Source organism: Coenobita brevimanus, chromosome 47, assembly GCF_032717465.1.
Source record: "Coenobita brevimanus isolate Jiangsu-jjx chromosome 47, ASM3271746v2, whole genome shotgun sequence".
NCBI classification, from domain to species: Eukaryota; Metazoa; Arthropoda; class Malacostraca; order Decapoda; family Coenobitidae; genus Coenobita; species Coenobita brevimanus.
Window position 1 is genome coordinate 14,116,974 of NC_137000.1, and position 14,352 is coordinate 14,131,325.

Genomic DNA, 14,352 nt, shown 5'->3' on the forward strand with positions numbered 1-14,352 from the left:
TAGTGATGAACTATGTAAGCCCTGCTTGATCTTCTAACCTCACTAAAACATACTACAACACTCTACAGACCATACAGAACAAGGCCCTAAAAATAATCACAGGCTGCACAGTTACTACACCCACAGACCACCTACACCATGAAACCAAAGTCTTCAAAGTCAAGGATCATCTAAACATGAGAGGCACAAAAATTCTTGTTGCAGCCTCCACAAATCCACACCATCCACTACACTACATGGCAACACATCCACACACACCAAGGAACATCAAAACAACACCCAGCACACGATATTATACAGAAATACTGTCATCTCTCCCCCATCGCCCACCTCAAACCAGCTTCCAGATGCATATCCATACTCAAATTGCTCACAGCTCCATTCAGTCACTTAAAAGACTTACACAACTGCATGCATGGCCTCCTGATATCCACCCTTCTGAATCCAACCTCCCTCGTGAAGACAGTGTCCACCAGGCCAGGCTGAGATGTGGGTATCATCCAGCTCTCTTGATTTATCAGAAGAGGCTGGATGACTCTGTCACTGATGCCTGTCCAGGATGCGGCACAGCACCCCACCCCATTAAGCATATTATGGAAGACTGCATTGCACACAATTGCCTGTGCCAAAAACACAACATGCAATCCTTGAAAGCTCTGTGGGAAAGCCCAGTCTCGGCCATGGCCTTCCTTAGGGACTCAGGGCTGTTAGCCCAGACTGCCTAGGGGTTGACTATTACTACTAATGTACTACACTTTGGGTAACTTTAGCAAATTTTTGCTCTGAATTCTGAATTTTTATTAAGTCAAATTAAACACAAATTTCTGACCAGATTGCAGATGATTAGATGTGTATGAACCTATAATAAAAATTATAATGGCCTAACATATACAGCTTAACTTAACCTAACAGTCACTTATCAAGCAAAATGACAGCCTAACATATACTGCTTAACTTAACCTAACAGTCACCTGTCAAGCAAATCCAACCCTAACTTTGGCTTAAGTCACTGGTAGGGATGTGAAAATTTTATTCTTCAGATCTGACTGGCTGTTATTGAAATGGTGTTCAAACATCACCAGTACATAAGACCAAGAAATCAGATTCTGAACTACTCCTCAGAAGACCCGCTGTCCGCAGTCAGGCCTATGTAGGAGGAAAAAACATTGAAATATTTCGGTCTTTGTGACATCTTCTCTATGTATTACTGCCCAATTTCAGGGCAATATGCCTCTGGGGTCGGGACCTAGCAATACTTATACTGATTAAGTTCATAAATCACTTAATTAAGACTATAAAATCTAATACTGGTGCTACCAAGTTGTCCTACAGGTACCCCCTGGTTGTCCCATGGTTTGCCATCACTGTGAGTCTCTGAAACTAACAAAACTCTTCACTAATGCACAAACACAGCATACTTCATCTTTAACCCTTAGCCGCCAGGGGGTTCACAGCAGCTGCACACTCCTCCCTACGGGCGATTTCCGTGATTTTGGAAAAAATACCCTTACTTCAAACCCTTATATCTGACAAACTATAATAGCTAGAGAATTCAATGAAAGTTCATAAGACTCAACAACTCTTCCCCTTTCCAATGAAGGTATCCCGAGGTCTCTAGGTGGTCCCGTCAATGAGTAAGGATGAGTTGAAGACGAGTGGTTTTTCATGTTTTGGAGCGCGATTCTGAGCGTGCGCCACTGGCAATGGCCTTGGCCCGGCCGGTTAGCGTTGGCAGCATTGACTGGAGTGGTGATTATAACGCTGTCCGTGTGTCCTTGGAATGCGGAATATTCCACTCGTTTTTTCTACTCCTCCTTACTCACCGCCGTGAAAATGAGTCATCACCCGGTTCATGTGGCTCACCCAAGGATTTACCGCCCACACCACCATGCTACTATGCCTTGTAGGTGTGTGGGAAAGGAAATATCTCGTCGTTTTTCTGTACTCACTTCTTCCATAAATAATCATACTTCTCCTTTACTAAGACACTTAGAACTGCACTTTACATCACGATTAAGGGTAATTGCACTTTGACAGGTAAGTGCTGTTGCTCTTTCATGCATGACCATAGAGTATGAGATAATTATTTGTACTGTAAATCAGACTGCTTTGTACTAATCAGGGTTATAGTGAAAATCATATAAATGTTTTACACAACTAACATTATTTGTACTTCACATCACAGATACACTGATGTTCATATTTGGCACAATCCCCCTGAGTACAGAGTGAAATAATTTAGGTATAGCAAAGCAGGTATTGTTCACTGTGGCCCGCTCACGAGTGATTTTCTTTCAGGTAACTGGTAGGCTAACTCAAGGTATATCCAATTATTTTCTAACCAATATCCAATAAACAGTATCAATTCCTGTATTGCACTTACTATAAATCACTTATATGCACTTGTTGAACTTATAAAAGACTTATATCTTAGCACTTTCTATAATTCACTTATAATATCACACATTTCACTCAATTATGAAAATACACAAACTTCTGCACTGCTGTACACTGTTTACACTTCCCCACACACCTGCTCAGTACTCATACCACTCCCGAAGGGCCTGGTTGTGGAGATTCTGCCCTTGAAGTGGTAGGCTGAGGTGTACAAGAGTGCTGGAGGAAGATAAATCGGCAAGCAGGTGGTGAGAGTGTGGGGAAAATGGCTCTGCGGCGTTTTTTTCCCGCAGATGACCGCCAGGTCCACGTCACTTTCCCGACGTCCTGGGTCATCTTGCGCCTCCTCAACGCCGAAATCATCACTCTCGTAGACTGTCCCTTCCTCCTAGAGAAGTCAGAAAGCCCTCTCTGATGTTGGAGGGCGAGTAGGGGTTGGAGGGTGAGAAAGCTCGCTCTCCACGTCGTAGCTTTTTTTCTCCTCAGAGGACATATTCTAGCTAAGTGTATGAGAGGAGACAGTATCGTCAAGGGCAATTCCTATGGCACAATCACTAAGCCCTTTATGTGGCACTAAGGGCTGAATTTTCACGGGGATTGATGAGGCAATCGGCCCTTCATGCAGTGGGACGGAATAGGACGATGTCAAGGATGATGACATGGCTCCTCACTACCACAACCGAGCACAAACTGAACTGCACAACTGCGGGGTACCTGGGGGTCCTACCTACCCCGTAGGTATCACAGAAAATGGTCCCACGCTCAAACAGTGGCAGGAAGGTGAGTACGGTATATCATCAACTGGCGGCCCTACGCACCCTGAATCCTGTTATGCATACACGTCAGCTGGCAGATAGGGGTTAAGAGAGCTATCACACTAAGTCTTACATACCTAGTACAATAATAACTGCTGAATATCACAGCTGATTCCTGGATATTGTTGTAAGTAGCGGTCATCTATGGCACTGGCAGGGTTTGTGACGTCACAGTGATGGTGCATGTTTCATGCAAGGTACAATAATCTCCAACTTTGACTGACTTGTTTTTCATAAATATTAAATTGTAGAGAAAAATAATGATATTCAGATGATTACGAGTGACTATTTTATTACTTTATGTAACCTGAACACAACCGTTAACCAGTCCATTAGTCCATATAGCAAGGGTCCACACCATATGAAACTGTTCCATTTTTTTCAGGATGCCTTTCTGGATGCACCCAAAAACCAGCATGCCCTTGTTTTACGATAAAGATGTGTTTGATGAAATCCATTGCATAACAATTTACCATGGCTTAGTCAATTATAGGCCGGTCACTCTCATCTTAAATGTCAGGACTAACTTGCCTAGCCCCGGGTTTTTATGCTCTTCATGGGGCAACATAGGATTGGATAATGGATGAAGTCAATTGTAGTATGGGTTTACTGGGATACATTTTTGGCCAAGAGTCACCCAGCCAATAAAGTCTTAAAACAAGTTTTCAACTCAGTTGGACTTGTAGTTATTTCACTTCCCAGCCTGAACTGGTATTTATTTTGCTTCCTTGCACTTCGCTTGCTGCTTCCAACCAAAAATAAGTCTATATATTACTTTTCAAGATGAATGGAGGGGAGAGTAAAGTTATGGTCTTTGACAGAAGTGAAGTCTGTGAATGTACAGTGAGACTGGATGCGGAGGCAATGGAAAATGTGAGTGCGTTTAAGTACTTGGGTAGTGTGATGAGTAAGGATGAAAGTTTGGAGGGTGAAATGCTTGAAAGGGTACACCATGGAAGAAAGGTTGCTGGTTCCTTGAATGCAGTGGTAAGAAACAGGGAAGTGAGCATGCATGTGATAAAGTTGCTACATGACAATATTGTGATACCAACTCTAACATTTGGAAGAGAAGCTGGACCTTGTTGGAGGGACACAATTCAAGAATGAGAGCAGTGGAAATGAGTTATTTGAGAGGAGCCTGTGGAGTCACATGAAGAGATAGACTGACAAATGAGGATGTGATGGAGCACTGTGGTGTGGATGTGGATGTGATAGGAAGCATTGGGAGAAACATAATGAGGTGGTTTGGCCACATGGAGAAGAAGGAGAGTGAGAGACTGACGAGAATGTGAGTGAGATGGAGGGAGGGAGAGGGAGGAGGAGGCCAAGGATGAGATGGAGGGATGGAGTGGAGTCTTATATGAGAGAGGGAGGTGTGAGCTGGGAGCAGGGCAGTGAAATGGCGGGGGACACGGCGACATGGAGGCGATTTGTTTGTGGCCACCTTTTACAGGATTAAGGCGTCTGGCAATAGATAGATAGATAGATTATTTTTCAATGACTTAAATTGGTAATTTATCTGACTTCACTGCACTTCATATGCTGCCTGAATTCCAAACACTACACCACCGTTCCAACACTGACACTAATGCACCCGATAATGACTGAGTTCAAAGGCCAGCTTGGAACAAACAAATGACTAAGCTTCCATACTGGCAATCATATAGGCAGAAATAGCAATCGTACATCAACCACTAAGGTTTCGTACAGGAATATAATGACTGTATAATGAATACGCAGTCATACATGTAAAAAAGTGTACTAATTTTTTACTCATTGTATAAGTGGTTCATCATATACCAGCTCATTGTAAAATGATGGTTTGCTGCATTTTGATATCCCCTGGGGGTATCAAGACACTACTTTAAGAACAATTGCCCTTTAAAAAAGGGGGTTGAGGGGGCTGGCAATTAACATGCACTATAATACTATTCAATGCCTGGGGATGTATGATCACAGCTGGTTACTAGAAGAAAGTCCACAGGATTTTGTGCCCCTGCTGTTGTCAGTTAATCTCAACCAAGTGAAACAAATTAAGAGAAGCTAAGGCAATGTCCTGGAAATAGTACATGAAGAGATTGTTTGATTGGCTCAGAGTTCATTAAAGCTGAAGCTGGTAAAGGGATGCATGTTATGAAGAGGGTTTACATAGCAGAGAAATGAAATGTTAAAGAATCACCTTCAAGTCAGTGGCAGCCTCCAGGATGGTTGAAACAACTTCAATGTAGGTTTTTTTTACTGTTGGTACTTCTTCTCCATCCAAGAATTCTTCAGCTGATGCTCCATCATTCACGTCTTCTACCATATTTCTCACATTACGAATCACCAAGGTGCGCAGGGCTGGGCATGGCTTCAGGACAATGCTGGATTGGGAAGAATTTTAAGCAAGTGTTAAATATCTCCCAAAACCTAATGCCTGAATGCTAAAATGAAGCCTAAGCCAGACCTGGAAGTCAGGATTAAGATGATCCCATGCCCAAAATGAGGCTTATTTGAGCTGACCGTAACAAGCTCAACTTGGTCATGTAAAAACCTAGATTCAGGTCTTACTCTGCTAAGTTGGTTTCAGGTCATAGACTTGAAGCAAACATGAAAATGTTTTGAAATCAGTCAGTTAAAGCACTAAATTTAATATAATATAATATAATGTCCATCAAGCTGTGCCAAACATGCTGTATAAAACTATAAGAAAGTTCTTATATATGGTCAGTTATCATCATCTTCAAATAGAGTAATTCTCATTTTCCAATTTTTATTTGAATGATGGTAAGTTCTTCACTTCCAATGGAGTCTGGTTATCCTAGGTTTCCAGTATGATAAGATTAGTATATTAGTCTTGTTACAGTAACTACTTTAGTTGAACAATACAACAATTGCATGGATAAAAATCTGTGTGACACAGTCTGGAGTACAGCAGGCTATCAATATATGCAACTAGCTAATTCAAAACCCTTTGCACCATAACTGCAAAACTGTGAAATTTGAATACATAAACTAATGAGAAATATTCAACTGATTTAACCATCTGTGACTGGCCACTCTTATAAAACTTTCTGCAACCCTTTCTACCTAACCGCCATCTAAGTTCTGACACTTCTGGGAGATTAGTAGTAGTCTTAAACAAGATTACATAATGTAATATGCATTACAGTACAGTTCTCCCTCATTATCAACAGGGTTACATTCATATGATGCCACTGATATGCAAATCCTGCTGAAACCAGTTTTCTGATGGTCACCAATAAATACTGTAATCATCATACAATTCTTACACAAGCACCCATACGTTATGTTGATGTGATTTTTTTATTACTAAAAATGCATTCCCTTTATATGAGTACATACCATTCAACCACAGGCCTGTCTCATTTACAATGAATAACTGTCCAGAAGGAGGGATGTGAGAAGGGAGAAGAAATCAGTTGGATGGAAGTTGTGGAAGCAATTAAGCAAGTCAAAAAGAGGAAAGCCCAAGGAATTGATGGAGCGTGTGGTGATATGCTGAAGCTTGGGGGAGATAGTAGTAGAATGGATGTGGAAGATATGCAGATTGGCCTGGGAGGAAGGTAAAGTCCCAGAGGACTGGAAGTCAGGTATGATTATTCCCCTGTACAAGGGAAAACGGGAAAAAGAAGTGTGTGGTAATCATACGGGCATTTGTCTTCTCGGCCCATCCCATCCGGGCGTCATGTATACATGCCCTCCCGGGACCATCTGGGTGACATGTATACATAATCTAGTAATTCGCACCCTTATTTGAATATTCAGCTGGTTATTTCCACCACACACAGCCACTGGCAACCCTCCGGCACGCATCCCAGTCACGTTCCAGTTGCATGTGTACGTTTGTCAAGAATAGACCTATGCAAAAAGTTTTTCCTGTGTCTGTACCCTCGGGTGAGCGCCCGCAGCCACTGACTTCAACACCAATGAAGTCTAAAGGCCCTAGAAGGAAAGGCCTTAGTGATAGTGTGATAAGAAAGGAGTTGGATCTGCCATTATTGCCAACAGTGAGTAGGGAAAGTGACTCCTCCTCTGATGAAAGTGACCTCGCCATGCTGTGTGGAAATGTATGCATCAGAGGAGGAGCTTGATCGTGAGTTCTCCACTGTGCAGCGATATCTTCCCTCTGCACGATCATCAGCCTTTTCCGATGCTGCTGCGGGGGATATTCACACAGTGAAGATGGAGGGGGAGGTAAGGAGTGAAGAAAGGGAGGAGGTGGAGGATGGTGGGAGGAGGAAATGTTGCAGGCTGAGCCCCACACCAGAGGCCTACCTTGGAAATTTTCACCCATCCTGCATCAACACTAGCCTCCCCCGTATGGCCTGCATCTGTACCAGCATTACCACGTGCCTCGCCACACCGGCCTACCTAACTACGTGCCTTGCTACACCGGCCTCCCTCACCATGTGCCTCGCCACACCGGCCTGCCTCAATGTGTGCCTCGCCACGCTGGCCTGCCTCACTATATGCCTCGCCACGCCGGCCTGCCTCACTACGTGCCTCACCACGCTGGCCTGCCTCACCATATGCCTCACCACGTGGCTTGCCACGCCAGCCTGCCTCACCACATACCTCAGCATGCCGGCTACCCCACCATGTGCCTCATCACCACAGCCAAGTAAGGTGGGCTATGTTGGTGCAGGTACACGTCGGCAGGCATGTGCCCGGCTATCACCATTGCCATCACAACCACGATCACTGTCACCAGCATCATCACCATCACCTGCCTCATCTAGTGGTGAGTCGGCAAACTCGCCACCACGCCGCCATGCCAGGGGCTGTGGCAGGGCACAGGGCAGGCCACGTGCACTGCAGACAAGGCAGGAACCACGGGTCGGTAAATTTGAAACTTTTGCCTGGGAGGGAGGGGGTTACAGCCCGAGGTACCTATGTTTGATGGAACAAACGCAGGTGTGCAGCCAGAATTCCCTTGTAATCAGTCTTCTTTGCTGTGGAATTCTTGCTTTTTTCACAACAGCAGTGATGGATTTAATTGTGAAAGAAGTGAATGCATTCAGGGAATTCTGCTGCAATTGGGGTGAAATTTCGCACATAAGAGACAGTGCGAAAATGAGAGAATGGACAGTGACAAATGTTAGCAAGATGTACTGTATGTTTGGCTAGCATTGACTATGTTGATGCCTCATATAAATAAAGCACAATATTCATGATTATTGATTTGTGGATGATATCGCAGCTACCCCCTTGTTCAGTAAGAATATGGAACGGAACCACTACCTTGACATCCTCAGGTACCTGCATTTTTCCACGAATATGGGCCCACATCCGAACGATAGGCTGTGGAAGAATTGCTTGATTCTGGAAATGATGAAGGAGAAATTCCAATTGTATTTCAGGCCATTCCAGAATGTTGTTATCGACGAGTTGTTTGTCTTGTTCAGGGGACATCTTGCTTTCATTCAGTACATTCCCTCAAAGAGACATCGTTTTGGAATAAAGCATTTTGTTTTGAGTGGTTGCAAGACTCGGTACGTGTTAAATTTAATTGTGTATTTTTTTTTTAATAAGAGGAAGAAGGAACCAAAGACTGAGCCCACAAAATGTTCCTTCCAAGAAAAAAAAAAACAACAATACCAAAGAGAGCCAAATTCAAGATCCATTCCTTTCGAGTTCCCTGGACACACTGCATTTGAAAGACTGGAGATCATAGGAAGTAGGAAATACAGACACAGGGAGACAGTTCCAGAGGTGACCTGTTGCATAAATGAAGGACTGGGAGTAATATTTAACTCTTGCATTAGAGAGCTGGACAGAAAAGGGATGAGAGGTTTTGCTAGACAGGTGCTACGCGCCCGTCGTAGAGGTGGAGAGATGCAAGCAAGCAGTTCAGAGGAGCAGTGACCATTGAAGCATTGACAGAAAAGAGATAAAGAGGCAACAGTGCAGCGAAGAGACGTAAGTTCAAGGGAGCCAGTAAGAGGAGGAGAGTTGACGAGATGAATAGCCTTTGACCCCACCTTACTGAGAAGAGCTGTATGTGGGGAGCCTCCCCAAACATGAGAGTTGTACTCCAAACAGGGGTGAATAAAACCCATGTATAAAGTCAACAACTATGCAGGGGTAAAGAAGGCACAGATCTGGATTAGCACACCTAATCTCTTGGAAGCAGATTTTACAAGAGATGCAATGTGATCTTTCCAAGTTAAGTCCCATGTGAATGAAATCCCAAGCATGTTCAAGGATGATGCAGGATTGAGCTGGATATTATTAAACATTAGTGGGTACTCTTGTGGAAGATTTTGACGGGTTGATAGGTGTAAAAACTGAGTCTTTGATACAGCGAGTGATGCGGTGTTATCAAAGGACAATCTCCATGGCTTCTCTGGCTCAGGTGTCAAGAAGCTGATGGACAGGTACTTCAGTGGCAACCATATCCAGTTCACCGATAATTATTACACTACATCAAGTCTTGCAAAGTACCTGCAAGAACACAAATTGGATTGCGTGACACTGTCCGTGCAAAGGGGATGCACTGGCCACCTTTTCCCAAGGGCACCGTGAAGGGGGAGTGAGGGACCTTGAAATCGGGTCAACTCCTTGCTATTCACCGGCATGATAAGAGAAAGGTAATGTCCTCTCCATGGTCCATGAAGGTAAGCTGATTGACACAGGCAAGGTCGATAGGAGAACGAGGCAACAAGTCTTCAAGACGGATGCCGTTATTGACTATAAACGGGGACAAGCAACTCGTCGATAAATCTGATATGCAGATTGGCACCATCAACTATCTGAGGCAGTGCTGTAAGTGGTATACGAAGACATTCTTACATGTACTGGACATCTGTGTACTGAATGCCTTCATTCTGTACAAGGATGTTACACAGACAAGCACATCCCTCAGATAGTTCGAGAAGGTTGCAATTTACAGCCTTCTGGAGAGATATGGCCAAGTAATGCCTACTGTGAAACAGAGGCACAGTGTGCAGCAACTGCCTGACCGGCTGCAGTGCACTGACTACCTCAGTAGGCATTACATGGAAGCACTGCCTCCAACACCTGCAGGCAAAGCAGCCTTCCAGCATTGCTATGTTTGCACCAATTCATCATGCCGACCACAGCAGCACCATATGACAAGGTGATGGTGTGCTGAATGTGAGGTGGCACTGTGCATTGACTGTTTCTTCCATTTTCACTCAAAGACCGAGTGGCAGAAGTCTGGGTATTATGCATAAGTTAGTGTTAGTTCAGTATATCCAGTATGTTGTTTTTTGTGTAATTAGAAAAAATGATTTTACTGCTCTGTTTATATTTATGTGAATTATGGAAGCAGGAAGTTTGTTTCATGATAAAGTTGTTGCCTCATTTTATATTGCAAATATTTGTGTTTATACATATTTGTTATGATGAAAAAGTACAAATCACAGGAAAAAAAGTCACAGTGGTATTTCCGATTATGGACAGTACGTGAATGACTGCTTTGTCCACAATATATATATATTTTTTTTTTTTTTTTTTGTAGTAGTAGTTGTAGTGGTAGTAGTGGTGATGTGTAGTAGGTGTGGTAGTAATCGTAGTAGTTGCAGCAGTGGTAATTGTAGTACAAAGTAGTAGTAGTAGTAGTAGTACTATTTGTAGTAGTGGTATGGTAGTTGTAGAATTAGTAGATGGTTGTAGTAGTGGTAGTTGTAGTAATAGCAGAAGTAATAATAGCATTATTTGTAGTAGTTGTAATACCCAGACTTCTAGTCGCACAGTAGTGCCAGAATTGTGTGACAATGCAAGCTGTGTGCGTGTGCGTGTGCGTGTGTGTGTGTGTGTGTGTGTGTGTGTGTGTGTGTGTGTGTATTTACCTATTTGTAGTATACAGGAATTGAGCAATGCTCGTGTTGTCCTGTCTCCATATCCACATTTATCAAGTCTACCTTTACACACATGAATGTTTTTCTCATGCATCACCTCTTTGTCTAAGTCGTTCCAAATATTTAAGTATTTACCTAATATACCTAATTGTGATATACACGGAATGTACTATGCTCGTGGGTTTCCGTCACTGCTTCCCAGTAAGTCGAATTTAACTTTAAACTCGTTTAAGTTTTTAGACTGGACGATCTCTTTGTCCAGGCTATTCCATAAGTCTATACTTCTGTAAGGAAAGCTATATTTCTTGATATCCTTCAAGCAGCTTGACTTTTTCAATTTCATTCCATGTCCTCTTGTTGCTCTCTTATCCCATACAAACAGATCTTCTTTGTTAATTTTATCTACTCCCACCATGGTCCTGAACACCGCAATCATGTCTCCCCTCTTTCTCCTTTCCTCTAACGAAGGCAAATCCAGTTTTTCCAGCCTCTCTCTGTATGACAGGTCTGTCAGACTGGGGACCATCTTGGTTGCTGTTCTTTGTATTCTCTCAATCTTGTTTATATCTTTCTTTTTGTGTGGGGACCACACTACCGCTGCATATTCTAACCTGGGGCGGATCATGGCCACTATCAATTTTTTCATCATTTCCTCATCCATATAATGAAATCCTACTCTTATGTTAGTCAAGAGCTTATAAATCTCTCCAACTATCTTGTTAATGTGCTTTTCTGGTGACAAACTATCTTGGACCAGCACTCCCAAATCTTTCTCTTCTCTCCTTTTTGTGATTAATTCATTACCCAAAAAATAATTCAGTGATGGTCTCCTGGTACTTTTACCCATTTCCAATATTTTACATTTCTTTACATTAAATTTCATTTCCCACGTCCGGCTCCAATTGTGTATCCTATCCAAATCCTCCTGCAGTATTTTACAATCCTCCTCAACCTCTATCTTCCTCAAGATCTTTACATCATCAGCAAACAGACTTGCATAACTGTTCACTCCATCTACCATATCATTTACGTAAATCAGGAACATTACTGGCGCCAACACTGAGCCCTGAGGGACTCCACTTGTTACTTCCCTCCATCCAGACATCTTTTCCTTTATTACTGTCCTCATTTGTCTGTCTCTCAAAAAGTCTCTCATCCATTCCAGAAGTTTCCCCTTTAGTCCTCCTATATATTCTAGTTTCCACATTAGTCTCTTATAAGGTACCTTGTCAAAGGCCTTCTCTAAGTCTAAGTACACACAATCCACCCAATCATCTCTCTCCTGTACCACATCAATCGCTCTTGAGTAAAAGCTCAACAAGTTTGAAACACATGACCTTCCACTTCTGAATCCAAACTGACATTCAGCCAAAATATTCATCTCTTCCAAATATTTTATCCATCTGTCTTTCAGGATTCTCTCACACTATTTTGCGACCATGCTGGTTAGAGACACTGGTCTATAATTCAGGGGTTCTTCCCTGTTTCCTCCCTTGTAAATTGGTACCACATTTGCCCTCTTCCATTCTTTTGGCACTTTCCCCTCTTCCAGTGAGCATACAATTAAGCTGTGAATTTTATCCGCCAGTTGTTCTCTGCATTCCTTCAGTACCCAATTAGAAATTCCATCAGGTCCTGGGGCTTTCCTTACATCTTGAGAGTCCAGTAATTTATACACTTCCTGTACCTCCACTTTTATATCTTTCATCACCGGAACATTTCTAATCACTCCCTCCCCTTCCACAAGCTCCTTTTCTTTAGTGAAAACTGACTGGAAACGTTTGTTCATTATTTCTGCTTGCATTGCCGCATCCTTAAAGACCTCTCCTTCTACTTTCAGCTTGGTGATTCCTTCCTTTTGTTTCAGTTTGCCATTAACAAATCTATAAAACAGTTTGGGTTCATCCTTGCATTTGTCTATTATACCTTTTTCAAAATTCCTTTCTTCTTCTCTACGTATTCTTGTGTATTCATTTCTTGTTCTTTTATATTCTTCCTTTGTTCTGTCGTTACCTCTCTTTCTCCAATTGTTCCACGCCTTATCTCTCTCTTTTTTTTTGCTATTATACACCTTCTATTAAACCACTCCTTTTTCCTGTTTTCTTTCCCTCTTACTCTTGGTACAAATTTTTCCACTCCCAAATTATAGAGGTCTAGAAAGATATCCCACTTCCTCTGTATCTCTCTTGTCTCTCTGAATTTTCTCCAATCCGCATTTTCAAAAAAGTTTCTCAATCCTGTAAAATTTGCTTTCCCAAAGTTGTATCTTCCCTGTCTATGAAGCTCGTCTCTTGGCTCGACGTTTCCTATTAACATCTGGAACTCAATGACCACGTGATCACTTTTTCCCAAAGGACAGAGATATTCCAATGATTCTATTACATCGGGTTCTTTGGTGAACAGTAAATCTAACCTTGCTGGTGTGTCCTCACCTCGAAACCGTGTCTCTTCTTTGACCCATTGCGTCATCACATTATTCATTATTATATTTAATAACATAGTGCCCCACGAATCCTCGCCGCCTCCCGAGTACCATTCCTCCCAGTTCACCTCTTTACAATTAAAGTCACCCACCAAAATTATATTATTGCTTTTCTCAATTATTTTTTGCAAGTAGCTAGCCATATCTGACAACATCTCATGGTATTCGTCATCCTTCCATGCTCTCGTCTTTGGGGGAACATACACTACCGCCATATCTCTCTTAACATTCTCTCCAGTTTCTAATTTCATATATATCACTTCAGCCCTGCCTTCTCCCATTTCCACAGTATCTACATTTATGTTGTTCCTCACTGCTATCATCACTCCTCCTCCCTTTTTTTCTTTTCTGTCTTTTCTCCACAGTTTGTATTTACCATCTCCCAAATGAACATCAGTATCTTCTTTTAATTTGGTCTCTACAAAGCACATGACATCAGGTTCATGTTCTCTCAAGAAATCATTAATTTCGATCCTTGTCGATATGAAACCATCAACATTAGTATATATCACCTTCAAATTATTTTTGACGTTTTTAATACCCTCTTCTCTCCTACTCTCTGTCCGTACCACTTCCTCAACTTCTGATCTTTCACAAACATCCCCCCTAGTTTCCTTCACTTCTATTTCCTTAAATACCATTTCCTTACTTTCATATCCAATACTCTCCAAAAAAAAGTACACTATTACGTTCTTCCTCTGTCCTCTTATAATTTTTTCCTTTACTTCTTCCTTTAATGATTTTAAAACTTCTCTTTCTTCTTCATTCAGATCTTTTCTTATTATAATATTTTCCATCCCCGCCTCTTTGCTTAATTTCCAGGTCACTTTAA

General features: G+C 42.2%; 1 protein-coding gene across 1 annotated transcript in view; it reads right to left on the minus strand.

Moving 5' to 3' along the window:
- Positions 1-5,379: 5,379 nt before the first annotated feature.
- The window catches only part of LOC145399092 (uncharacterized), a 222,660-nt gene continuing 213,687 nt past the window's right edge, over positions 5,380-14,352 (minus strand). Inside the window, exon 7 of the mRNA XM_080271842.1 lies at positions 5,380-5,575. Coding sequence (XP_080127968.1) covers positions 5,380-5,575 — 196 coding nt within the window. The remainder of the gene's footprint in view (positions 5,576-14,352) is intronic.